This window comes from Odocoileus virginianus, chromosome 5 (assembly GCF_023699985.2).
Source record: "Odocoileus virginianus isolate 20LAN1187 ecotype Illinois chromosome 5, Ovbor_1.2, whole genome shotgun sequence".
Taxonomy (NCBI): Eukaryota; Metazoa; Chordata; class Mammalia; order Artiodactyla; family Cervidae; genus Odocoileus; species Odocoileus virginianus.
In genome coordinates, this window is record NC_069678.1 from 42,441,728 (window position 1) to 42,467,636 (window position 25,909).

General features: G+C 40.0%; 2 protein-coding genes across 4 annotated transcripts in view; one reads left to right on the forward strand and one right to left on the reverse strand.

Annotated features, from left to right (window-relative positions):
• DNASE2B (deoxyribonuclease 2 beta) lies at window positions 1-25,754 on the reverse strand. Of its 3 annotated transcripts, none has more exons than XM_020891285.2 (7): window positions 25,500-25,754; window positions 18,290-18,652; window positions 14,166-14,343; window positions 7,709-7,790; window positions 5,034-5,195; window positions 3,515-3,712; window positions 1-438 (listed from the first exon to the last, which is right to left on the reverse strand). In XM_020891285.2, the coding sequence occupies exons 2-7, from the start codon at window positions 18,400-18,402 to the stop codon at window positions 98-100; spliced, it is 1,074 nt and encodes a 357-aa protein (XP_020746944.2). In that variant the 5' UTR covers window positions 18,403-18,652; window positions 25,500-25,754; the 3' UTR covers window positions 1-97. The 3 variants fall into 3 exon arrangements, with proteins under 3 accessions (XP_020746944.2, XP_020746945.2, XP_020746946.1); XM_020891286.2 differs by lacking the exon at window positions 25,500-25,754 and adding an exon at window positions 18,873-19,168; XM_020891287.2 differs by lacking the exons at window positions 3,515-3,712; window positions 25,500-25,754 and having other exon boundaries at window positions 18,290-19,170.
• Window positions 19,353-25,909, forward strand: part of LOC110135920 (uricase) — a 33,272-nt gene continuing 26,715 nt past the window's right edge. The window contains exon 1 of the mRNA XM_020891288.2: window positions 19,353-19,460. Coding sequence (XP_020746947.2) covers window positions 19,353-19,460 — 108 coding nt within the window. The remainder of the gene's footprint in view (window positions 19,461-25,909) is intronic.

The following is a 25,909-nucleotide window of genomic DNA, read 5'->3' on the forward strand; positions in this document are numbered from 1 at the left end:
TAAATTCACAGGTTTTTAATATATGAAGAATGAATTTAGTAGAAGAAGACCCCTTATCAGTGTTGAAAATGATAGCACATATGTCCTTTCACCAAGTTTAGTTACAATTCTCATAATATAAAACTAATCCTTGAAATGCTCGGTAAATGTGCTGATTCTGGGTACAGATGAATCCACCACTTCTGAAGGCTTGGTATGGACTCCGATTTAGGTCTCCAATACATGTCCAGCGATTTTTGGTGCCCTTGTGGGAAATACACCATTTGGCATGATCCTGATAAGAGCTGAAATAAGAGTGTCTAGATATCTTAATTGCTCTGATATTGTAGACATGGTGAGGAAGGGAGCAGTTTGAAGGAAGCTCTTGTCTCTTTCGCTGCCAGGTTTCTGTTAGCAAGTGTGTCTTCAACTGTTGAGCCATCCAGGCTGCAAATATGTCTAGAGTTTATAAAGAGAAAGATAGTGAGGTTAATATTTATTCTTAGATAAATCCTAAAAATATCCTCAGGAAGAGAATCATCACTCATGCCTGATATGTGGATGTCACAAGCATAATAAAAACAACATGATTGAGAGGGTGAATGGGAGAACATTTTGTAAATGCTAAAGTGATATGAAAATAAAAGTTATTATCATTATTACTAAGATGATATTGGTGCTGAAAATGTCTTCTGTTCTGCACAAACAAGGGAGCGATATATGTTTTTGTCCTGAAAAGACCTTTGGAAAGACTAAGGCTGGAGAAGTAATCAGAGGCCAGCATCTAGAAATCTTTATAAGCCATGCCAGAGTGTATGAATTTTCCTGAAATCAGTGGGAAATTTTTTAATACTGTATTTTATTTATGTATTCTAAATTAGTTAATTTTATTTATTTATTTCTGTTGCTCTGGATCTTCATTGCTGCATGCGGGCTTTCTCTAACTGTGGAGAGCAGGGGTTACTCGCTAGTCGCAGTGCATAGGGCTTCTCATTGCAGTGGCTTTTGTTGCGGAGCACAGGCTCTAGGCTCATGGGCTCAGTAGTTGCAGCTTGCTGGCTCCTAGGCATGCAGGCTTCAGCAGCCTTGGCTCATGGGCTCTAGAGTGAGGGTTCAGTAGTCGTGGTGTAGGGGCTTAGTTGCTCTGAGGCAGGTAGAATCTTCCTAGTTCAGGGACTGAACCCATGTCCCTTGCATTGATAGGCAGATTCTTAGCCACTGTACCACCAGGGAAGTCCTCAACAGAGAATTTTTTAAGGAGTGTTAGTGGAGGAATTAATAGAAACTGATTTATGATCATAAATATCAACTGAGAAACCATGTGCAGGATGAATGAGAAGACTACATTAGATTGGAGAGAGGAAAAACACGAGGTTGTCATAATAACTGTGATAACAAGCACAAATGTAGACTATGGCCATGGCAGAGAGATAAATGTGAGAGTTATTAAGGACCTGAAACTGATTGTATTTGATGATTTGATATGGGGGGCAGTGAGAAAAAAGAGGGATTGAGAGTTTCCAGGTGACAATGCAACAAAAGTCTGTCTGGTCAAGGCTATGGTTTTTCCAGTGGTCATGTATGGATGTGAGAGTTGGACTGTGAAGAAAGCTGAGCACCGAAAAATTGATGCTTTTGAACTATGGTGTTGGAGAAGACTCGAGAGTCCCTTGGACTGCAAGGAGATCCAACCAGTCCATCCTGAGGGAGATCAGTCCTGGGTGTTCATTGGAAGGACTGATGCTGAAGCTGAAACTCCAGTACTTTGGTCACCTCATGCAAAGAGTTGACTCACTGGAAAAGACCCTGATGCTTGGAGGGATTGGGGGCAGGAGGAGAAGGGGGTGACAGAGGATGAGATGGCTGGATGGCATCACCGACTCGATGGGCATGAGTTTGGGTAAACTCCGGGAGTTGGTGATGGACAGGGAGGCCTGGAGTGCTGCAATTCATGGGGTTGCAGAGAGTCGGACACAGCTGAGTGACTGAACTGAACTGAACTGATGCAGAATGAGAAAAGGGGTAAGATATGTGAGGGATAATGATGAGATGAGTTTGACATGTTGAATTTTATGTGGCTCTGCCACTCACTGTTGAATACATCTGTCAGAACACAGGCCTTGGATGAAGATCTAGATTTGGGAATCTCTCAAGGGCTAGCTCGGAGAAGGCAATGGCACCCCACTCCGGTACTCTTGCCTGGAGAATCCCATGGATGGAGGAGCCTGGTGGGCTGCAGTCCATGGGGTCGCTAAGAGTCGGACACGACTGAGCGACTTCACTTTCACTTTTCACTTTCATGCACCGGAGAAGGAAATGGCAACCCACTCCAGTGTTCTTGCCTGGAGAATCCCAGGGACAGAGGAGCCTGTTGGACTGCTGTCTATGGGGTCACACAGAGTCGGACACGACTGAAGCGACTTAGCAGCAGCAGCAAGAGCTGGCTAGAATTGCCTCAAATGCATTGTAGATGAGATAAGGATCAGTAGAGGACCACAGGGCAACCTAGTCACATAAGGATTATGCAGAGGAAGAGGGCATGGCAGAAGAGACTTAAAATCAGGAGGAAGACCAAAAGACTGTATACTGCCAAGACTCAGGGAGGGAAAAGTTCCAGAAAGGAAAGTGTTCCAACTGTGCCAAATTCTGCAGAAGCTATTTCTGTCCTGTTAATTAGGGGATCTCTAATGCCTACCACAGGACTTGACAAGTAGTAGGCATTCAATAAAGTTTATTCATTAAAGGAAGGAAGTAGGGATGGAAGACTGAGGTCAGTTAAGGCCGTCATGGGTGTCTGGGGATGGATACAGAGAAGCAAGACTGCAGTCAAGGAGCAGTAAGCAAGTAAAGATCCTGAAGAGTTTCCTCAAAATAAATTTAGAAGAAAAGAAAAAAAAAAACAGAGATATAGGGGATCTAGAATTGAGGGAGGATTTTTTAGGAATGTTCGGGGCTCGCAGAATAGATAGGCTAAAGTACAAGAGGGAGAACAGATCGAATGTAAGAATCCATGTATTCGGAGCCTGATTAGTTTCTAGGGCACAGGGGTGCACTGCTTCTGTTGGGAAGGGAGGAATCTGGTAAAAAGGAATGAAAGTAGAAATGATTGTTGAGGGTGGAGTCTGCTCTTGAAGTGGTTTCTACCTCTATTCGCTCTGTGAAGGAAAGTGAAGATGAGTGAAGAGACAGGGAAAGGGAAAGGATTTCAGAGTAAGGAAGGCTCAAAATAATTGCTTAGGGAGTGTAAGAAAAGGAAAACAGCTTGGTTCTGTGCCCAACTGAGGCTGGAGACTGAGTTTTTACTGGCCTCTAGTTAGATGGTTGTGAGATACTTTTTTTGGATGGATCAGCGATCCTTCTATTCAAGTGGCTATTGTTTGAATTGATCCTTGATCTCCCTTTTCCCTTTCCCTTTTTGTCTTCCCTCCTTTTCTACTTCTACACTCCTAAATAATCAGTATATTTGCTCTTTGCATTCCAAAGTGAGTCCAACAGTACGGTTACAACATATTGTTTTGATGATGGTCTTTCTTACCGTCAAGAAAAGAATCAGACTTTGCAAAATTGAGGAATTTTTGTCCCTGGGCTGACTGAAGTGTGGCCAGGTGCCGGCCTGGGATCTTTGAGGAGCTGGATCCAGCACACAGCTGGGGCATGTGGATGAGTTCCATGTGAAAGGTTACAGGGATGGAGCAGCTGTAAATATTTGGGTTGTAGACCAAGAGCTGAGAGTCTGAACCGCAAACAGTAAAGAAAAGTTGAGAATTGAGATACAAACGGAAATGCTTATTGGTACTTTAGATCTTGTTGTGAATTAAAAAAACTGAACAGAATGAAAAACAAAAATGAAAGTATTTCCTTCTTTAAGCCAATAGCCTTTAAACTTTTAATTAAAATAGTTGACACCTGTTGAGCCCTCCCTACTTTTTACTACATTGGTTTACTGATTTAATCATAAGAATATTACCTTTATTATTGGGTAAGTTATTTTATCACAATTCTCATTTTATAGATAAATTAATGGAGAATTTATGCCCAAAGCTATAAAACTTGTAACTGAAGGAGTTGATATTCAAGCCCAGGCAGGCTGGCCTTGGAGACCATGTGTTTTTTCCCCTATGTGTGAACATACAAAAGTAGAAAACACCCATATACTGATCATCCAGCTCCAAGAATGACCAGTTCATCACTGTGCACACCCAGTCTCTATGCTATTAAACTCTCTAATCTTTGCAGAAGCTCAACTAGCTAGACTAGGGCTTAATTTGGGTAAGAGGCTCAGTGATCCTTTCCATCAGATGGAAATTTGATTAAAAAAATATTTGAAACGTCCTATATTAGAACAAATCACTCTTTACTTTTAGCAGCTCCCTCAGTAAAAAGTGATTGGTAAAATATCATTACTACTTCTCCTCCTCATTTGTACTTTGGATTTTTCAAGTCCAAGTATTTTTGGCCACTTGAGCTTCAGATCTTAAGGGAAAATCATCTGGTTTAGGCTCAGAAGTGTCATGTTGGTGGCCTGTAAGCAACATGAGGTCTGCACAATTTAAAAAATAAGATGGAGACCATATCAGAAAATCAGAATATCTCTTTCTCTCTCAATTTCTCTTTCTCTCTCTATTTTCTACTTTACATCTTCCCCTAGATTTCTGCTTCCTCTGGAAAATATGGAGATGTAGGTCTTCATTCTCATGGAGCCACAACATAATGGAGTTGCAGCTTTCAAGGAAAGCTAGTGGAGAGTCAATACCCCATTTTGTCAAATTCCCCACTGCCCATGTGATGTCCACTGGTGTCACCCAGTTTTGTCACCTGCCTGGGCCCTGTAGACATTTGAAACTACCACTTCTGATCAAGTTCAAAGACTTCCTTGGACCAGGAAACCAAGGTTCAGTAAGTGAGCCTGCCCAAGATCTCATCATGACAAAACCAATATTAGAATCCAGGTATCAGGGTTTATGAATAGAGAAGCAAATGAAGTGATACGTTTATTCATAATTTCCGAATCCCTTCTTAAATATTATGTCTTTTTTTAAGCACTCCAATGTTACCTATTGCTTCATACTGGTTGTACTTGAAAGTTATGCAGATGCCAGTTTGTCCATTTCGTCTCCCTGTGGGTGGATAATCATAGCCTTCTTCAGGAACTGGAGGAAAATGGGGAATGGAGTGAATCAACCAGAACCCCTGGACTCTGTTCCACAGAAGTACACCTACCAAAGATAAAGTTAATACAGATAAATTAGAAAAATAAGCCTCCTTTAAAAAAAAAAACAGAGTTCAAAGCTACAACATTTAAGCCCTTTAAACTTCAGGCTAATGTTTCCTTAGGCTAATAATGACAAGGATCATGTTCTTTTTCAAAGATTTCAAAACCAGTTCAGGTACACATCACATTGCCCCATTACTGATGATAACCCAACACAAAAGGGAGCTAGCGCAGACACCCAGTGAAGAGCTAAGAGACATTTCATGTTGAAACTACAAGGAAAATTTGCTTTGGCAGAATGCAAATTTGCTAAATTGGAGTTTGACCTCGTTAGACGATATAGTCACCTGGCAAGCTTCAGATGTCTTTACTGCTAAGCAGCTAAGCTATTTTCAAAACCCAGCTGAAAAACATAGTTGAAAGAGAAAATATCAAATGAAAAATTGCATTTGCAGTAATTTGTTGTGAGAAACTGATGCTCATTTATGTGCAGAGGTCACCCAATTTTACAAGTTTGAAAAAAAAGAAGCAGAAAAGGGATGGGGGTGGGGATGAAGGAAGTCATGTTCTAAAGCATCCTAGTTACTTGTATTTTGTAAATCTCTGGAGCAGATAGTATGAAAGCCAGAAAGGAATAAAACTGAAAGATTTTCATCATCTTGTGACATGGCACAAAGAACCCTGTCCAACAGGCACCTATGACTATTTCTGTGTTTATAAATATATCAGGATAATTTGGGTATGCTAACTTGGCTTTCTAGTTTGCACATGACCATGCAGACATAAAAGTCATACTTGCCTTAGTGTTAGAGTAGAAACCAAATGCCTGCCAGTTATTTCTTTTTCAAAGAACACACTTTAAGAAAGCACACTGTTGCTGTCTCAGTGACTGTGGAATCAATACCTGCGTCGAGATGGAAAATGTTCAAAGTTCAGTTGCCTCACAGAGCTGCATGACCTCAGGGTCTCTGTTCTGCCCAGATGAGTATGCTGTTTGTCTGAAATCCTAACTTCCTGGTACAAGTGCCACAGGATATTGGAGCACCTGTTGGCGGGGAACTCTCCCATATGACATCAGGTTCCACTCCATTTCCAATCTTTTTTCTGAGCCCTTGTATCAACTAACAGAGTGGAGTGATAATGGTGGTGGGAGGTTGGTAAAGAAGAGTTTGCAAAATGTGGCAGGATGTGGCAAATACAACCATCAGGAGGGCAACTTAGCTAAATCAAAAGCTAAGTTGCTCATGGCATCTGATAGCCATTACAAATTAAATTCTTAATCAGAGTTTGCAAACTGGCAGCCCACAGACCAAGTCTAACCTGCAGATACATGTTACTATGCTTGAAGATTATTTTTAAAACTTCAAATTCATTGCCAGCACTTAAAAACTGGGATTTTCCACAAACTCCTCATTTTCTCTGGAAAAAATCACATTCCCATAAGGCAAGCTGAGTGGTAACTGCTTCTTCAGACCATGTGTATACTCTCCAGCTCTCCAGTTACCTGCCGGTTCAGCCCCCTTGGCGTGCTGACATCATTTGCCTGACCCCGAAGGCATTTGATTTGGGAACCTTCTGAAAAATACTTATTGCTGTGGGAAGTTATTCATGGTATATTAAGTTGAAAAGAGTTTGAAGTAATCACTACAGAAGTTTTATAAAAAATGTTTCAAAATATATATTATAGAAAAAGTAGAAAATATTAGGCACAACTGGGGGCTTCCCAGGTGGCTCAGTGTAAAGAATCTGCCTGCAATAGGAGAAGCAGGTTTGATCCATGGGTCAGGAAGATCACCTGGAGGAGGAAATGGCAATCCACTCCAGTATTCTTGCCTGGAAAATTCCATTTTCCAGGAGCCTGGTAGGATACAGTCCATAGAGTCACAAAAGAGTTAAACATGACTTAGTGACTAAACAACAAGATTAGGTATAATTAGCTAATGAATATTAGGATTACAAATTTCTTGTTTACTATCATTTTGACTTCTTCAACAACACACATACTTATATAAATAGTTTACAAATAGAAAAATATAAAACATCCCTATAATAAAATTATTGTAATATATAATTATTAACCAACTTACTATAATATGAAAATTATTTTAAAATACTTTTTCAAAAATGTTTACTGTATTTTAAATGGAACTAAGAAGGGTGAATTTTACTCTATGTAAATTATACTTCTATAAGCTTAACTAAAATGTGTGTATACACACACACACACACACACACACACACGAGGCTGGCTAGTATTTCCAGTAGTCAAATGCTTGTATTTTTGCCTTAAAGTATATTTTAAAAATATTGAGAAATAAAATGGTATTTGGGCAAAGGATATTTCAAAGTCAAATTATATTATTATAAACTGTGATACAGGAATCACTCATCTTGATAACTCAGACCATTAAAAAGAAAAGCTATCTTTTTAGTGTGGAATATAAACCTACTGAAGATAGGATGTTTAAGAAAATGCTGACTTCCAGTAGGAAAGAGAAATAAGAGCCTTTGTCATACCTTTGCTGTGTCCATACTTTCTGCTGTAATTCACGGATTTAGGGACTCCATCATTGTATATTAGATAGGCTGTGCTGTTATTCTGCAGGAATATTTTAAGGTTATAATGGCATAAGTCCTTCACTCATAGACATTTTTCGCTCACAACATTTCTACTAGCTACCCAGCCTACAATACAGAACTTTCATTAATACACATGAGAAACCATCCACTCCCCTAATAGGCAGATTTCCCATCAATTTGAATTCTGTGACATGCAAGGCAGGCGACAAGAAGTCCATCCTCAACTTCACAACTTGTGTGACAGGAGCCCTGTGCTCTGTGATGTGTGTTCGAGGGCAATATTCCTATTTCTCCCAGTTGTTTTGGACTCATGTTTCTGATGAAGCAACTAGTGTATAATAAAGGAGTCCTTAAATATTTGTTCAGGAAATGAAGTAAGAACAACCAGCCAAGGATTACATCTGGGCTCTTTCCATTGATATTATAGGCACAGCGCAGAGCTGGCTGTCAGGGTTTGATTTCCTCTGCCTACTTTGTGCTTTACCACTTGGTCATAGCTTCCTGTTTAATCAGGATTCCCCGTTCTCTGCTTCTACTACCTCTTTGTTAGTGGAGGATTTTTCTTCAATCTATTTCTCTGTGTCACTTCACCTTTCCAATTGACATTCCCCTGCTTAAAAAAAGTGGTGTAATTGAATGTGTGATATTGAATTTCCTCTGGGAAGGCAAAATGCTAGTAAATTCTCCAGTTTGCCAAATCTCTGAGTCAAAATGAAACTATTACTTTGATAGTGTCTTTTTGTCATGTTTTGGAAACTTGCTTATATTTGTTCAGTGTCATTCCATTTCAATTGTGTCATGATGCAGTGACTTTTAATGAAGCCAATAATGTCAATAGTAAAAAGTCCCAGCTATATATTAATAATTAAAAGCAGGAAAGGACAAACCATCTCTGTAAAAAAGGTCTTTGTTTTTCTCTGAGAAAAAAATAAGAGTCTCCTACAGTTGCTTCATTATTTGATTTCATCTAAAACCATTTTTTTTTAAAGGCATAAGATAGTCTGTATAGCATTTTTGGCTACTATATTCAGGAATATTTGGGGAAATAAGCTGTTTTCTTACCTGCATTTTCCATAATTGACCATAGCTACAGTTGGCGTTCATATTCTCCACTGGAGAACTCTGACAGTTATTCTATGAGTCTGTGTTGAATGCGGTAACAAGGCCATTGTGTGCCTTTAGGGTACAATGTCGAGGGCCTCTGGGAAGATTCGGTGAGGAACATAATTCTCCTAATAGATGAAGTTTATCATTCTAACTAGGAGTGTAACAATCAACTAAGATTAAATGGGATGTAACTCTAGTGAAGAGAGGCCCTCTCACAAAGAGGAAAAATCATGAACTAACAATAGGGCCTGGAGATAATCATACTAAGTGAAGTCAGACAGAAAGGCAAATATCATATGATATCATTTGTATGCAGGATCTTAAAAAATGATGCAAATGAACTTTTTTTACAAAACAGACTCACAGACTTAGAGAATAAATTTACGATACAGGAGTCGGGGGGAAATGTGGGGAGGAGGGATAGATTGGGAGTTTGGGATTGACATGTACACACTGCTATATTTAAAATACATAACCAACAAAGACCTGCTGTATAGCACAGGGAATTCTGCTCAGTATTCTGTAATAAATTAATGGGAAAATAATTTGAAAAAGAATAGATACATGTGTATATATAACTGAATCACTTTACTGTGCACCTGAAACTAGCACAAAATTGCTAATCAACTGTGCTCCAATATAAAATAAAAATAATAATAAAAAAGAATAAGCAGACCTAGTCCTGTGTGTTTGGACATCTTTCTTTCTTTAACTCTTAATTGGATTTGACTTATTTGACTACTGGATGTTGAACAAGAAGGTTATGGTCCCCAGTCTAGCTGGGAATATAGTCAGGCAAATATAGGCAACTGTGATATGGTCTAAGTGTTATTGTTAAGGTATATGGAAGGTTCTCATTTATTGACACAAAAGCAGAAGGAAAGTATTTCCCAACATAACCCCAGACATTATCTTAACTTGACATTTGAGATTTAAAACCAGTTAGTCTGATCTTGCTTTCTGCTCTCTGTTAGAAGTTCAATTCTGGGTCAGAAGATCGGAAAGGTGTATTTTCATGGTCACTCCTGGCACGTGTGTTCAACTTCTGAAGAACATTCAGTCTTATCTGGATATCACCCCCTACTGTCGCTATTCTTCTTTTGGCTCTATGCCAATCAAACATGGCAATCAGCCCTGCTACTGTCATTTTCTTCCAGAATCCACCACTCCTGGCGTCGTGTGTGAGCAGGGCGTACTGAAGCTAGGAAACATTGAATGGTTTTACATTGCCAAGCTGACCTGCTTCAGCCTCCCTCCATGTTTTATATACTTTTTAATTCCTAGCTTCCATCTGCATTTTTTTTTTTTTTTTTTTTTTTTTTTAGCAAAGCAGTTTAGTTCTCCTGCCCTCCTAGGCTCTGGGACTACTTTTGCACTTCCAAAGATCATTGTTATAGTTTGTCAAACTAAGATCCATCCTTCCCAACCAAGGTAAACGACAGAGGCTTTGCAGTGTTACCCTTTCCTTTCTCTTCTTGGGCAGTGTGCAATGGGAAAGGGAAGAATGTGTTTATTTTTTCATTGATGGGTTATACTCCAGGTTTTTCCATCGCCAACCTTGGAAAGCAGAAGCAGCTGCAAGTAATTTTTATTTTACATAATAATTTATTAATTCAAAACAGGCCTGTTGCTGAGACTGAAGAATTTCTAAAAGCCCCTAGGACAGTGTTTGGAACATCATATGTATTGAAATAGCCTACAAGTAAGTTTTGACTTGGTAACTTGGCTCTGAAGGCTGGTGTTAATGACAGGTGAATACAGTGAGTATTTGCACACACAGAGACAGTTCACACATTTCAAGTAAATGCTCAAATAGACCTGTGCACTATGGTGTCTCAGTGCAAAAATGCAAAATGGCTGTCTGAGGAGGCCTTACAAATAGCTGTGAAAAAAGGGAAGTGAAAAGCAAAGAAGAAAAGGAAAGATATACCCATTTGAATGCAGAGTTCCAAAGAATAGCAAGGAAAGATAAGAAAGCTTTCCTCAGCGATCAATGCAAAGAAACAGAGGAAAACAATAGAATGGAAAGACTAGAGATCTCTTCAAGAAAATAAGAGATACCAAGGGAACATTTCATGCAAAGATGGGCTCAATAAAGGACAGAAATGTTAGGGACCTAACAGAAGTAGAAGATATTAAGAAGAGGTGGCAAGAATACACAGAAGAACTGTACAAAGAAGCTCTTCATGACCCAGATCATCACAATGGTGTGATCACTGACCTAGAGCCAGACATCCTGGAATGTGAAGTCAAGTGGGCCTTAGAAAGCATCACTATGAACAAAGCTAGTGGATGTGATGGAATTCCACTTGATCTTAGCCAAAAGGCCGAGAAGCGATATGTGATGTGATGGAATTCCAGTTGAGCTATTTCAAATCCTGAAAGATGGTGCTGTTAAAATGCTGCACTCAATATGCCAGAAAATTTGGAAAACTCAGCAGTGGCCACAGGACTGGAAAAGGTCAGTTTTCATTCTAATCCCAAAGAAAGGCAATGCCAAAGAATGCTCAAATTATAGCACAATTGCACTCATCTCACATGCTTAAAATTCTCCAAGCCAGGCTTCAGCAATACGTGAACTGAGAACTTCCAGATGTTCAAGCTGGTTTTAGAAAAGGCAGAAGAACCAGAGATCAAATTGCCAACATCTGCTGGATCATCGAAAAAGCATGAGAGTTCCAGAAAAACATCTATTTCTGCTTTACTGACTATACCAAAGCCTTTGACTGTGTGGATCACAATAAACTGTGGAAAATTCTGAAAGAGATGAGAACACCAGACCACCTGACCTGCCTCTTGAGAAATCCGTATGCAGGTCAGGAAGCAACAGTTGGAACCTGACATGGAAAAACAGACTGGTTCCAAATAGGAAAAGGAGCACGTCAAGGCTGTATATTGTCAGCCTGCTTATTTAACTTACATGCAGAGTACATCATGAGAAACGCTGGGCTGGAGGAAGCAAAAACTGGAGTCAAGATTGCTGGGAGAAATATCAACAACCTCAGATATGCAGATGACACCACCCTCATGGCAGAAAGTGAAGAAGAACTAAAGAGCCTCTTGATGAAAGTGAAAGAGGAGAGTGAAAAAGTTGGCTTAAAGCTCAACATTCAGAAAACTAAGATCATGGCATCTGGTCCCATCACTTCATGGCAAATAGATGGGGAAACAGTGGAAACAGTGGCTGACATTTTTTTTTTCTGGGCTCCAAAATCACTGCAGATGGTGATTTCCGTCATGAAATTAAAAGACGCTTACTCCTTGGAAGGGAAGTTATGACCAACCTAGACAGCATATTAAAAAGCAGAGACATTACTTTGCCAACAAAGGTCCATCTAGTCAAGGCTATGGTTTTTCCAGTGGTCATGTATGGATGTGAGAGTTGGACTATAAAGAAAACTGAGCACCAAAGAATTGATGCTTTTGAACTGTGGTGTTGGAGCAGACTCTTGAGAGTCCCTTGCACTGCAAGGAGATCCAACCAGTCCATCCTAAAGGAGATCAGTCCTGGGTGGTTCATTGGAGGGACTGATGTTGAAGCTGAAACTCCAATACTTTGGCCACCTGATGCAAAGAGTTGACTCATTGGAAAAGACACTGATGCTGGGAAACATTGAGGGCAGGAGGAGAGGGGGATGACAGAGAATGAGGTGGTTGGATGGCATCACTGACTCAATGGGCATGGGTTTGGGGGGACTCTGGGAGTTGGTGATGGACAGGGAGGCCTGGCATGCTGTGGTTCATGGGGTCGCAAAGAGTTGGACACAACTGAGCGACTGAACTGATGGTGTCTCAGATGGTAAAGAATCTGCCTGCAGTGCAGGAGACTTGAGTTCGATCGCCTTGTGAAGGGAATGGCAACCCACTGTTGTATGCTTGCCTGGATAATCCCATGGACAGAGGAGCCTGGTGGGCTATAGTCCATGTGTTCGCAAAGAGTTGGACATGACTGCACGACTAACACTTTCAGTAGTGCTACAGTCTAACTCACAATTGTTGTGGGAATTAAATTAGTTGACATATGTAAAGGCCCAGCACATTGTTAAGCATTGAGTTATTTTACATTTTTACTTCTCAATAAATTGTTAGGAAATGCATAGATGAGTATGAAGTGAAGTGAAGTGAAAGTCGCTCAGCCATGTCTGGCTCTTTTTCGACCCCGTGAACTATACAGTCCGTGAAATTCTCTAGGCCAGAATATTGGAGTGGGTATCCTCTCCCTTCTCCAGGGGATCTTCCCAAACCAAGGATTGAACCCAGGTCTCCCACATTGCAGGCAGATTCTTAACCAGCTGAGCTGCAAGGGAAGCCCATAGATGAGTGTAACTGGATGTTAATTATTGTTTGACTTACTTGTCATCTCTGGTTGAAAAAACAATATCTTTCACTGGATAGCAAATGTTGCCTGGATGTTGGGAGACTGCTCACGTTGAGGCACTAGGCCTATTTACCCATGTCTCTTTGGCTGGTTAGTTCATTGCCTGATGAAGTCCAGTGTGTGTGCTCAGTCACTCAGTCATGTCTTACTCTCTGTGATACTTAAGACTGTAGCCTGCCAGATTCCTCTGTCCATGGAATTTTTCAGGCAAGCATATTGGTGTGGGTTGCCATTTCCTCCTCCAGGGGATCTTCCCAACCCAGGGTTCAAACCCACGTCTCCTGCATCTCCTGCATTCACAGGCTGATTCTTTACTGCTGAGCTATGGAGAAAGCCCAATGAAGTCCAGATAGCAGATTTAATCTCCATTCAGACAAGTTAGTTCCAGGGCCTTGAACTAGTTCTTAACCTAGTAACCTAGGTACAGATACTCTAACCCAGTCCTAGTTCTTAAACTACTATTTTGAAAATGATTAATTAAAGTGAACCCTTTACTTTTCCCATCAAACTCATCACACCATGGCATGAGCAACCCATAACTCATGGCATATTGACCACAGATCTATACTACATTGTACTAGGAAAGATCTCTTCTCTCTAGTTCCCTTTAAAGGGCTAAGATAGCCAGTACTGAGAAAAGTGGCAGAGTTTGGCAGCCAAAAGATTTCAATATGTAATTAGTTCAGTGATGCCATTGGACATAGTGCTAAAAGTATACACAATTTGGCATTGCTGTAGAGTCTGTTGACATATCCCCTAAGGTCTTAGATTGATTCAGATTCTAAGCTAACTTACTTCCAGTTGCTAGGATTGGGGGTTGGATATGTGAGCAGTTATAACTTTTTGGAAGCTTTGGAGTCTGTATTATGCATTTTATGTGATTCAAATGAATGATTAACTATAACATACCTTGGAGGCAGATGCTGCATATAGTTGTTGTAATGTCCTTCCCAAAACACTCTTGGTGGCATTCATTAGTTGCTTACTCCTGCTCCAGCTTCTGGTTGTAGAGTCTAGGTAAAGGTACTCTAACCCAGTCTCTCTGCTTTCCTCATCTTGCCTTTTGGGCAACTTATAAAAGGTAAACCTAACAAAGGAAATAATTATGAATTACTAACATTTACTGAGTGTTACCTTTTTTTAAATTTAGTTTTTAATTGGAGGAAAATTGCTTTACAATGTTGCATTGATTTCTGCCATACAACAATGTGAATCAGGCATGAGTGTGTGTATATATACACACATCCATCACACCTTCCTCTTGAACTTCCCTCCCCTTCTGCCATCCCATCCCTCTAGGTCATCACAGAGTGCCAGGCTGGGCTCCCTGTGTTGTATAGCTGTTTCCTAGTAGCTATCTATTTTATACATGATAATGTAAATATGTCAGTGCTACTTTCTCAATTTATCCCACCCTCTCCTTCCCCTGCTGCGTCCACAAGTCTGTTCTCTATGTCTGTGCCTCCATTCCTTTCTTCCAAATAGGTTCATCAGTATCATTTTTCTAGATTCCACATATGTGCATTGATATATTATATTTGTTTTTCTCTTTCTGACTTACTTTGCTCTGTGTAACAGGCTGTGGGTTCATCCACCTCACTACAAATGACTCGAGTTTGTTCCTTTTTATGATTGAGAAATATTCCATTGCATATACGTACCATATCTTCTTTATCCATTCATCTGTCAATGGACATCTATTGCTTCCATGTCCTGGCTGTTGTGAATAGTGCTGCAGTGAACACTGCTGTAAATGTGTCTTTTTGAAATGTGGCTTTCTCAGGGTATATGCATAGTAGTGGGATTGTGGGATCATATGGTAGATTTATTCCTAGCTTTTTAAGGAATCTCCATATTGTTCTCCCTAATAGCTGCATCAGTTTACATTCCCACCAATAGTGCAGGAGGGTTCCCTTTTTTTCCATAGCCTCTTCAGCATTTATTGTTTGTAGATTTTTTGATGATGGTCATTCTGATTGGTGTAAGGTGATATCTCACAGTAGTTTTGATTTGCACTTCTCTAATAATGAGTGATGTTGAGCATCTTTTCGTATGGTTATGTCTTATTTGGAGAAATGTCTAAGTATTCTGCCCGTTTTTTGATTGGGTTATTTGTTTTTCTGATATTGAGCTGTATGAGCTGCTTATATATTTTGGAGATTAATTTGTCAGTTACTTTGTTTGCAGTTATTTTCTCCCATTCTGAGGGCTGGACTGACTATTTTCTTGATGGTAGGCACTGTCAGGCCTTTAACTATATCATTTCACCTATATTTCACAAAAGGTCTCGAAGTTAAGGAGAGGGATTTGCTCCAGCTTTCTGCCTCTTACATTCCACCCTTACTGTTGCTCCTTCCTAGCGAAGGAAATACAAATCTGACTGTGCGTGTTCTAAAAACATTTACTGGCCTGGTGTGTGAGATCCCATGTGGTGAAAGCCCACATACATTGAAAATGGCTCTTCTATTCTTTCCACAGTTGGTAAGAATGCCAAGGCCTAGGCCTGGACTAGAGAAGTCTTAGATGTGTCTCTGCTGCCTGAAGGGCTTGGCGTGCTCATCTCTTTGCAGCTGGCTGGCTGAATCTGAGATTTGGGTTTGGGCATCAGAGTCAGTGGAGGCTGTTTTGAGCCTCTGGCCTGAGCCACGTTCTTCAGCTCGATTTATCGGTACACTCTGCATTGAGGATTCAGGGCCAAGCCCAACCAATTAAGTGCGTGCCTTGCTTGCTTTCCTGTTGTCTCCTGTTCGTATGTTTCCTTTGGTTGCCTCACACGATGCAGAGGTGGCTGGACCTGCATGGTATTCAGACGTTCTTGAATCATCTGGCCCAGGTTTCTCAGTGTGCTATATTCACATTTGGGGGCTCATTGTTCTTCGTTCTGGGGGGCTTCCCTGTGAACTGTAGTATCCCTTGCTTCTACCTGTCAGTAGTACATATTCCCCCAGTCATGCCAATCAAAAATGTCTGCAGACATTGTCAAAAGTACCTGGAAGGTGAAATTGACTTTGTCTAGCCAAATACCCTTTAATATCATGAACCCACATTTAACCCTCAAATACTCACACTGAACCAAATATTGTAATGCATTCACTATTACCACATAATAGCATTTCGCTTTACCCAGAAAATCTTCACTTTTCATTGGGTTCTCACCAGTCTTATGCTTCTATTTCTGTTCTTTCCTGCCCTGTCCAGGCTTTCTGACTCTCAGGGCCAGGTCCTCACATGTGGCAGGAAACATGAAATTATTCTTTGATGCTGACCTCATGTTCCTCTGGCCTTTAACTCTCACAGTAAGTTTTAGACTCAAGACTGTGCCTCCGTGTGTGCTCAACTCAGCATCCTCTCTGACAGAGACTACTAAATAACATGTCCATTCATTTGTGGCAAAAATAAATTTTGTGTGTTGATCACAATTTGATGGCCCACCAATGAAAGGTTTGTGAACTATCATGGCACACCAGTTAAGGACCAGTGCTTTTATAAACAATTTTCCTGGGTGACCATATCCAGTTACAATCTGAAGATTCTTGAATCTATTTCTAGCCTCTGTGCTGAGGTCTAGATAAACCCAAATGCAAAGATGGTTCAGAGACCAACTCCATGGTTTTGAAACCAAGTTCATGATATTGTGCAACAAATCTATTCATTCCCTACTCTTAGGGGACACATTCACACAATCACAGAAACTAGCAACCTGCAAGTCTTTCTTAACATCTTCCTCTCTCCTACTACCCTCTGCCCATCCATTACCAAGTCTTCTCAGCTGTCCTTCTGCTTTACTTCTACTTCTTTAACTCGAGTATCCAGACATTGCCTGGATACTCTCCTCACCTATTATGCTGCAGAAGTCTCGTTGGTCTCCATGACCCTGCACTGGTTCCCGGCCAACTGGCCTTCACAGCACTGCCAGTGGGCTTTCTAAAATGCAAATCTGACTTATTCAAGTCCCTACTTGACGTCCCTCAGTAGTTCCCTTTCAAGGTCAAATTCAGTCTCAGCAATTTAACCCATAAAGCCCTTCATGACCTGGCCCTCGCTTATCTCTCTAAGCTCCCCTCTTGCCATTTCCCCATGTTCTCCTGAAGCACAAACATTACTCAACTGCTTCCAGACTTTCCCCATTGTTTGTTGCCTCTGGACCTCCTCAGTGCTTCCCCATTGGCCTGAAATGCCCTGACATCTCCCTTGTCTTTCTAACTAACTAAAAATTATTATCCAAACTTCTCCCAGAGAAGTCTTTTGGGCCCCATCCTCTCCAGTGCCCCATCTATACCCTTACCGCACAACTATGAGCTCCTTAAGAGTAACAACTATGCTTTATTCATATTTATGTTTTCAGAACTTAGCACAGGACTGGTGTGTGCTCAGTAACTCTTTGGTGAGAGAGTGACTGAGTGTATCTGTGTCCTCCAGCCTCAACTTTACACAAAGCTTGATGCCAACCGTAAAAGCAAACCTAAATACCCTAATTAAAGAGTGAAGAAGTGATCAGAGCTTTTGGAGCATCCATGACTGTAATGCAAAGCTGTGTTTCACCCCTTTGACACTTGAGGAGATCAGTGGCCTCCCACCCACTCTGACAACTGCCTGTCTGACCCAATAAACAAGGTTAACCAAACAGTGCTATGTACCACCAAACCCTCTTTCTCCTTCACGTAAGCATACGCTCCACTATCAGGAAAAAGTCATCTATCTTCTCTCCTTTCTTAAAAGGATGCTGGGAGTGTTCTGTTAGGAAAACCACAAAACAATTGAAGGAACTTGCCAAATGAGAGAAGCTGTCTTTGCCCTGCTGAGAGCATGAATCAGGCCCACAAGGCACTGCTCAGCTCCTTCTCAAGGGAAAGATCCCTCATTCAGATCCTATCTATACCTGGATACATGGCCAGTTTACACACTTTCACGTCCTTTCCTTTTATGGGGAGAGGTGGAGCAGAGGTCTCCTTCAGAACACCCAGTGAACCAGTAACCACCAGTAGTTTGGCTTTCCACTGGCAGGCACCAAGCCTTACATTTCATTTACTTACCAATCCACAGCCTCACCGTCTTCATTTCTGCATGATATTTTTGTTGCCTCCAGGATCCCAAAGAGACCAAGGAACAGCACAATCAGCAGCGTTCCTAGAAGTCTTGCTGTCATTTTCTGTCACCTTTAGTCCATGGCACAGCAGGAAAACTTCCCCCTGGATGGTGGAGTCTGAGTTTCAAATCTCCCTCAAACTGTGCTGGCTCTGACGTTTGATTCCATTCACCTCTGCCATTTGCTGTCTGGGCATTTTCAGAATGGGATGCATCCTATGTAATTGTGTGATTCAGTCACAACATGCCAGCGTGATTCCTCATGCCTTTGTGCTGAATTGTTGACTGGTTTGCAAAGTCATCAAAAAGTCCTGGAGAGAAAAAAGGGATGTATGGGTAACTCTTTGGAGTGAACATCTTGTGATAGGAAGTTCAGTGGACAGGAGAACTCTGTATTGATAAACAGATGTTGAATTAAATCTATTTCATGTGTTTTCCCCTTATGATTGTTTCTCTATGAAAAGAAAAGAAAGTAAAGTAAAGTCACTCAGTCATGTCTGACTCTTTGCGACCCCATGGGCTGTTGCCTACCAGGCTCCTCTGTCCATGGGATTTTCCAGGCAAGAATACTGGAGTGGGTTGCCATTTCCTTCTCTAGGAGATCTTCCTGACCCAGGGATTGGACGCAGGTCTCCCACACTGTAGGCAGATGCTTTACTGTCTGAGCCACTGGGAAGTCCTCTACGAGTTTCTCTATGAGTGAGGGTAAATGTTTGTGGTTTACCCATTAAACAGAAATGACAAAATCTTATGTCTTAATAATAATTAGGATCTATCACTTGTGATACTCTCTATCTTAAGGAAACATTTACTGAAGAGTGCTTCAAAGGCTTGCTTCAAAGAAAGGGCAAATTCAGAATTGCTTTTAGCAAAGATGTTTACATATCCTCTCCACCTCCTAGCTTCAGCCACTCAGCATGGTGCTTTACTTCAAAGAGGCTTTGCTGTCCAATAGGTTACAATGCAATCAGATAAACATACTGACCACTCTTGCATCAGATCAAATGAAAAATGTTGCAAGCATCAGTTTTGCCCAAATTATTCTTTCTCACTCTTGAAACTGAATCTGAAGTTGAAAACAAAGGGAAAATGGCTCATTACCGTAATGACTATCAAAAGGTGAGCCCATTCTCTTTTTGGAGGAGGGAAGAGGTAGATGGGCATGCGAAAAAATTTCTTTAAGTGCCTGCTGATTTTTAATCAATTATTAAAGATGCTGTCATAATAAATAGCAGTTTACTTTATACCTGAAAATAATTATGGCTCTGATCTGTCTCTTTGATTATGGATCCAGATCAGTTACTTAAGAATTCAAACTAAACTGGACCCTTGCAAATTGGATCACTTCTATGGTTGAACTGGAGTTATTCAGGATTCTAGGGGGTTCATAGGAAAGAGAGGGCTAGTTCTCTTATAACAGAATTTTGTGTGAAATGTTCTGGACCACCCATCCATATTTTCCTGAGGTGCCTTGCAAGAACAGAATTGTGGGCCTTGATCCAAACCTGATAAATAAAAATCCTTCCAGTTGGGTCAGGAATCTACCTTAATTACCAGGTTTTTGGTGATCTGCTGTACTTTAAACTTTGAGAATCGCTGGCCTGAGATCAAGGCTGTGCTGTATCTGGTTACCAAATTGGTAAACTGAGAAGCCTTTTTCTGACTATTCCTCCATGGGTATCATATTATTTAATGTATGTTTTTACTGCTCTCAGATTAAAATGATCTCAGCAAACCCAAGCTTTTCATCAATTTTTAAAAAATTTCATAGCATGAAGTTTACTTTTCTAAGTTAAAGTGAAATAAATTTAATTTTATTCATATTTATATTGTGATACCTTTTCATATTATGATAATAGATAAATACACAAGGCTTAAGATTCATTAATTCTTGGAAATATAAGGAACTTGTTTTCAGTTATATAAGCTAAAGAACTTTTGTTGAATAAGATATAAGATAATTCATATTTTCTCCTCATTACACATTTAGCACATGCATGCATACATGGTCACTCAGTCGTGTCTGATTCTTTGCAATCCAATGGACTGTAACCCCCCCAGGCTCCTCTGTCCTTGGCATTTTTCAAGCAAGAATACTGGAGTGGGTTGCCATTTTCTCCTCCAGGGAATCTTCCTGACCCAGGGATCAAACCAGCATCTCTTGCATTATCCTGCATTAGCAGGTGGATTCTTTACCAACTGTTCTATGTGCGCATCCTACACACTTAGCACAGTGCATGGCAAATAGTAAATGATCTGTAAATGATAGCTAAGATTATTTTTACTTCAACCTGAGCCTTTCCTGTGACTAGGCTTTAGGATATCTGCATTAGGATGGTTTTGCTAAAGCTAATTTTATTTCAAGGTCTGGAAAAACAAGGTAGGTTCTTTTCTTGGAGATGTCATTTTCAATAAACTTTCTTATCTCTTGTTTCTGGCCTGATCATGCTGGTTGTCAGTCAACAGCATTCATTATGCAATCACTAAGTGTCAAACAGTGCACCCCAGACACTACAGGGATCCAGGGATTTCAACATTACCCTAAAGCCTAAATTCCAGTGTGTCCTGGGTTTTTACTAAAAACAGCAAAGTAATGGCATGGAAAGAAGCACAATGAATTTAATGGATAGACAAAACAAACTGGGCAGAATGTTTTTCACATTACCCACTTTCGAAGCCCAAGTAATAAAATATTATGAAAATACCATGTCTCCGTCATAATGATTAAATCTTTATAGAAGAAATCATAGAAAATCCCTTCATTGTAACTTGGTCAAGTATAGTGAACAAAGATGAGTTCTTCACTTGGCATTGGGCTTCTTATTTTATGGTTAAAAGTTTGCATTCATTCATCCAGTAATTCTAGAAAATCTGTCTTTTTTCATTGAAGTGTAGTTGATTTACAATGTTAATTATTGCCATACAGTAAAGTGATTGTTATACATACATATTCTTTTTTAAATACTCTTTTCCATTGTGGTCTATCATAGGATATTGAATATAATTCTCTGTGTTATACAGTAGGGTCTAGTTGTTTATCTGTTCTATGTATAAAAGCTTACATCTGCTAACCCCAACCTCCTATTCCATCCCTCCGCCAACCGTCTCCCCACCACAAGTCTGTTCTCCATGTCGTTGATTCTGTTTCATAGACAGGTTCATTTGTGTCATATTTTAGATTCCACATATAAGTGATATCATATGATATTTGTCTTTCTCTTTCTGACTTACTTCACTTAGTAAGATAATCTCTAGTTGCGAAAAGCTCAGTCTTAATTTCTCCAAATTTTGCCTCTTTCACATTATCTCTATTATATCTTTCTAGTACATTTTTATACTGTTCTTTTTCTAAAAAAATTATTTTTTCATTGAAGTATAGTCGATTTACAATGTTTTGCTAGTTTCAGGTGTACAACAAAGTGACTAAGATACAAAATATTGAGTATAGAGTTCTCTGTGCTATATAGTAGGTCCTTATTAATTATCTATTTTATATATAGTAGTGTGTATATGTTACTCATAAATTCCTAATTTATCCCTTCCTCCAACCTTTCCCTTTCGGTAACAATAAGTTTGTTTTCTATGTTTGTGAGTCTGTTTCTGTTTTGTAAATACATTTTATGTTTCTTTCGTATATTCGATCTCCTGTGTATCCGCTTTAATCTCTGATTCTTTATTTGGGTCAGTGTCCCAGATCAATCTCTGACAAGATTAAATTGTTACTTAATCTGTCTCTTGCAAATAACTAATTCTTTCTGTTTCAGTCTGTTTCTTAATCCACTTATTAGTGCATTTCTAGAAGCTCTGTTGGATTCTTTTCCAAATTTTCTTGGTCTTTTTTATGGTTTTTTAATTTCTCATTCAAGAGAAACTTCTTAATTTTCTCTTTTATTTCTGTAAAAATATTAAATATTTGATTTTACATTTTGTGTCTGATAATTCCAGTATCTGAACTCTTTGCAGCTCAGACTTTTCTACCTGTTATTTCTGTGACTCTCTCTCAAGATACCTTGTTACTATGTATGCTTTTGATTTTTCATTATGAGTCCATGTCCCTTAAAGCTTTATATGTGAGAATGTGAGGATGAGATCCAGCTGGGTTTGTCCAGACCGTGGTCTATGCTGGCTTCAGCACGGTGCATTCATCTTGCAACGACTCCTGGGTATTCGACTGCTGGCTTTGTTTCTTTAGCCTCAGTAACTCTTTGAGGTATGGCTTCCCTGGTGGCTCAGATGGTAAAGAATCTGCCCACAATGTGGGAGAACTGGGTTCGATCCCTGGGTGGATAAGATCCCCTGGAGAAGGGCATAGCAACCCACTCCAGTACTCTTGACTGGAGAATTCCATGGACAAAGGAGTGTGATAGGCTACAGTCCATAGGGTCGCAAAGAGTCGGACATGGCTGTGTGACTTTCACTTATATACTACAACATTTTTATGTTTAAGTCCAACTTTAATTTTGTTCAAACTGTTAAAAAAAACTATTAATATACAGAGTAAAATCTAGACTGTGACAAAGAAAAAGTTAATATGCTTGTTGCATTGTTATTTTGATGAAATGGGCTGAGACAAGCAAAATGGCCCAGGTATTTGTAGCATAAAGAATTGTTGATGAAAATGTGGTTAAAAGAAAAGATAAGGAGAATAATCAGAAGAGGACCAGACAGTCTGCCTGTCAGCTATGTGACTTCGGGAAACTTGTTAACATCACTGATGTAGCTTATTTTAAAATAAGTGTTCTTTTCACCAAATCACAGGGTTTTTGTGAGGAATAGATTAGATAGTGTAGGTCTTTAATGGATGGAAAATTTTTAAATGTATAGAAGGGCAAATTTCTGCAGTAGCATGTCCACTTCCCTCTTTCTGTTGGGATCAGAGTACTTCCTTTCTTTCCCTAATGAGTATAGGGACTTTGATGTAGTAAGATAGAACATATCATTTTAGGGCAAATGGGCTGGGTTTTCCTCCTGCCTCTGTCACCCAATAACTGTGTGACCTTGACAAGTACTTAGCCTTAAAGTCTTCCTTTGTGAAACTTGAATAAGGATATCTGCTTCACAGTGTTCTGGTAAAGGGTTAGAGGAAATCATACATGCAAATTTCCCAACATGTATCAAACCCTCACTAAATGGTTGCTACTCGTATTTTTACTTGTAAGTCTTACACATTAGGAAAGAGAAATCTTTCAGTGTAGGCATTTCAGTAGAATTTCCTTCCAACTGCATGTTTGGAAGTCTCCATCAATTCTTTTTATTTTTTATTTTTACAAAGTTTTTAAAAAATATTTATTTATTTATTTATATGACTGTGTTGGGTCATAGCTGTGGCACAGGGATCTTTAGTTGCAGCATGTAGGATCTAGTTCCCTGACCAGGAAATGAACCCGGGCCCCTTGCATTGGGAGAACAGAGTCTTAACAACTGGACCACCAGGGAAGTCCCTCCATCAGTTCTTTGTTGTGAGATTTCTTGCCCCTAATTCTAGAGGCTCCAGAGGCCTGTTCCAGCTAAGACTATTGCTACCTTGGAGAGGCTGGCAAGAAGAAAATTAGCATTTCCCTTTGCATTTAGTAATGAGTTGCTCTTCCTTTGTAACAGGCAGAAGTATGAAAATAATTCAGCACCTATAAATGGAGTCTTCATTAGGTGACAGGTCGCCTTTTCTACAATAATTATGCTTATGAATTTTTACATTGTTCTTGAAACCTCTGCTTGACAAATCCCTTAATGTTAGTTAAAACACTTTGAACATAACTCAAGGCATATCCCCCCTTGATATTAAAAATGAGCCACTCTACAACCTAAAGCAACATGACACTTTTTCTATCAATATCAATATTGATATCAATATTTTTCTATCTGACATTTAGTAGATCCTAAGCAGCCAAAAAAAAAAAAAAAACACCAGTTGCCTCTAAGGTTATTATTCATCATTATTGTTTTTATCATTATATATTATTAAGATCCACCAAAACGATATTAAGAGGGTTCGTATGAATGCTTTTTTTTTCTCATATTAGTTCAGCACTTTTCTCGGAAGTCTTCTTGTTCACAAATGCTCAAGAAAATACCCAGGCAGAGGAAGAACCTAGGCAGAGAATTGGAAGGACTTCTCTAACACATTCCAAAGACAAGGAGGGAGGCATGTCTCCTGGCTGAGTTCTTTCATCTATCACCGCACACTGCAACTGAATTGGTATTTATACATGAGTGATGGGTTCAAAACAGCTCGCACTTTTGTATTTCCCTCTATTATGGTGGGTAGAGATATGCTTACAAGAGCTCCTCTAATACTTGAGAGAAAATTCTAGTCATTCTAAAATTTAAATTTATAAAAATTTTCCCTTGTCTTTCCTAATATTTTCTACCTCAGATCCATCCACTGGACCTTATAGACCTTAACAGACTCCAGGCTAATAAATCCGAGACTTGTAGTGACAACCTACATCACTTTCAGTGTGGCCTGGGAAAAACAGAACACTCAGTATCTCACTGCAGAAGTGAAAATGCTTGAGTCATTTAAAAAAAATCTCTGAGAGTTCTCTCCAGCATTACTTAGAGGCAATCAATGATTCTCTATTCCTTTATATTTCAAGATTATCTAAGAAAAGGGGACTTTTCTCATGCAGTGCCAAGTATAGATATCCTACTGATATCTTTGTCTGATATTTTGTCGAGAGTACTGCTCTGGGAAATTAAGTCTTCTTTTATAACTTTGTTCCCCCAAGCCGCATAAGCCTGAGGAAAGACAACCAAAGTATGAAGGCAGAAGTAGGCTGGATCATAGCTGCAGTCTTTGAGTTTAGCCACCCTAGTTCTGGATTGACGTGCAGTCTGAGTATTTCTCTCTAACGGTAACTGGAAGAACCCTTTGATGCAAAATATAACATACAATTATTGTTTATTAATAGCTAATGTTTGTTGAACATTTATTTGCCAGGTACTTTTCTAAGTGTTTTATGTTTTTTTGGTCATATAATCCTCACAGCAATCCTGATAGATTGGCTCTAGTGTCATTGATTTTGCAAATGAAGAAATTTGCCTCCATTCAGAGAGTTAATAGGTGGCAGAACAGAAACTCACACTTGGCCCCTCTGATTCCATCCTCTCTGCTCCCCACCCACCCTCTGGATGAGAGAAGCCTTGGTATTTTCCTACCTGGTTATCTTGGATGTGGATCTCTGCCCCACACTGTGCAGTGTACACAATAGGATTCTGGCACCTACTCCTGGTTCTCAGACTACAGAGCTGGGGAGGCTTCATTGAGAACAGCCTCAGTCTGGCCTGGGCCATTATCTGTTCTGTCAGGTCCTGCTGAGGGGCTCTCGAGTGTCCCACACTGTTCTTGTTCCTTCTTGCTCCAGCCTCAGATGGTTACATCCTCTTCATTCTGACTCATTTGCTCAGTAAACATCATTACTCAGCCTTTGCTGGAGCACCAAGGCCTAGGCAAGGGCTTTCTAAGGTTGCTGACCTGTCCGGCATGTGTCACCCATGAGCCCTGGGTGGCTGTGGTTCTGGAGCGTTCTGTCTTGTTAGCACTGGGGACACTATGTGCTGTGTCACTG

Coding starts and splice junctions, on each gene's coding strand:
- DNASE2B (XM_020891285.2), bottom strand. CDS start 18,402: ATGACAGCAAGACTTCTAGGAACGCTGCTGATTGTGCTGTTCCTTGGT. Junction 14,344..18,289: donor GACGGTGAGGCTGTGGATTG/GTAAGTAAATGA, acceptor TTCCTTTGTTAG/GTTTACCTTTTATAAGTTGC. Junction 3,713..5,033: donor CAACCAGTATGAAGCAATAG/GTAACATTGGAG, acceptor TTTGCGGTTCAG/ACTCTCAGCTCTTGGTCTAC.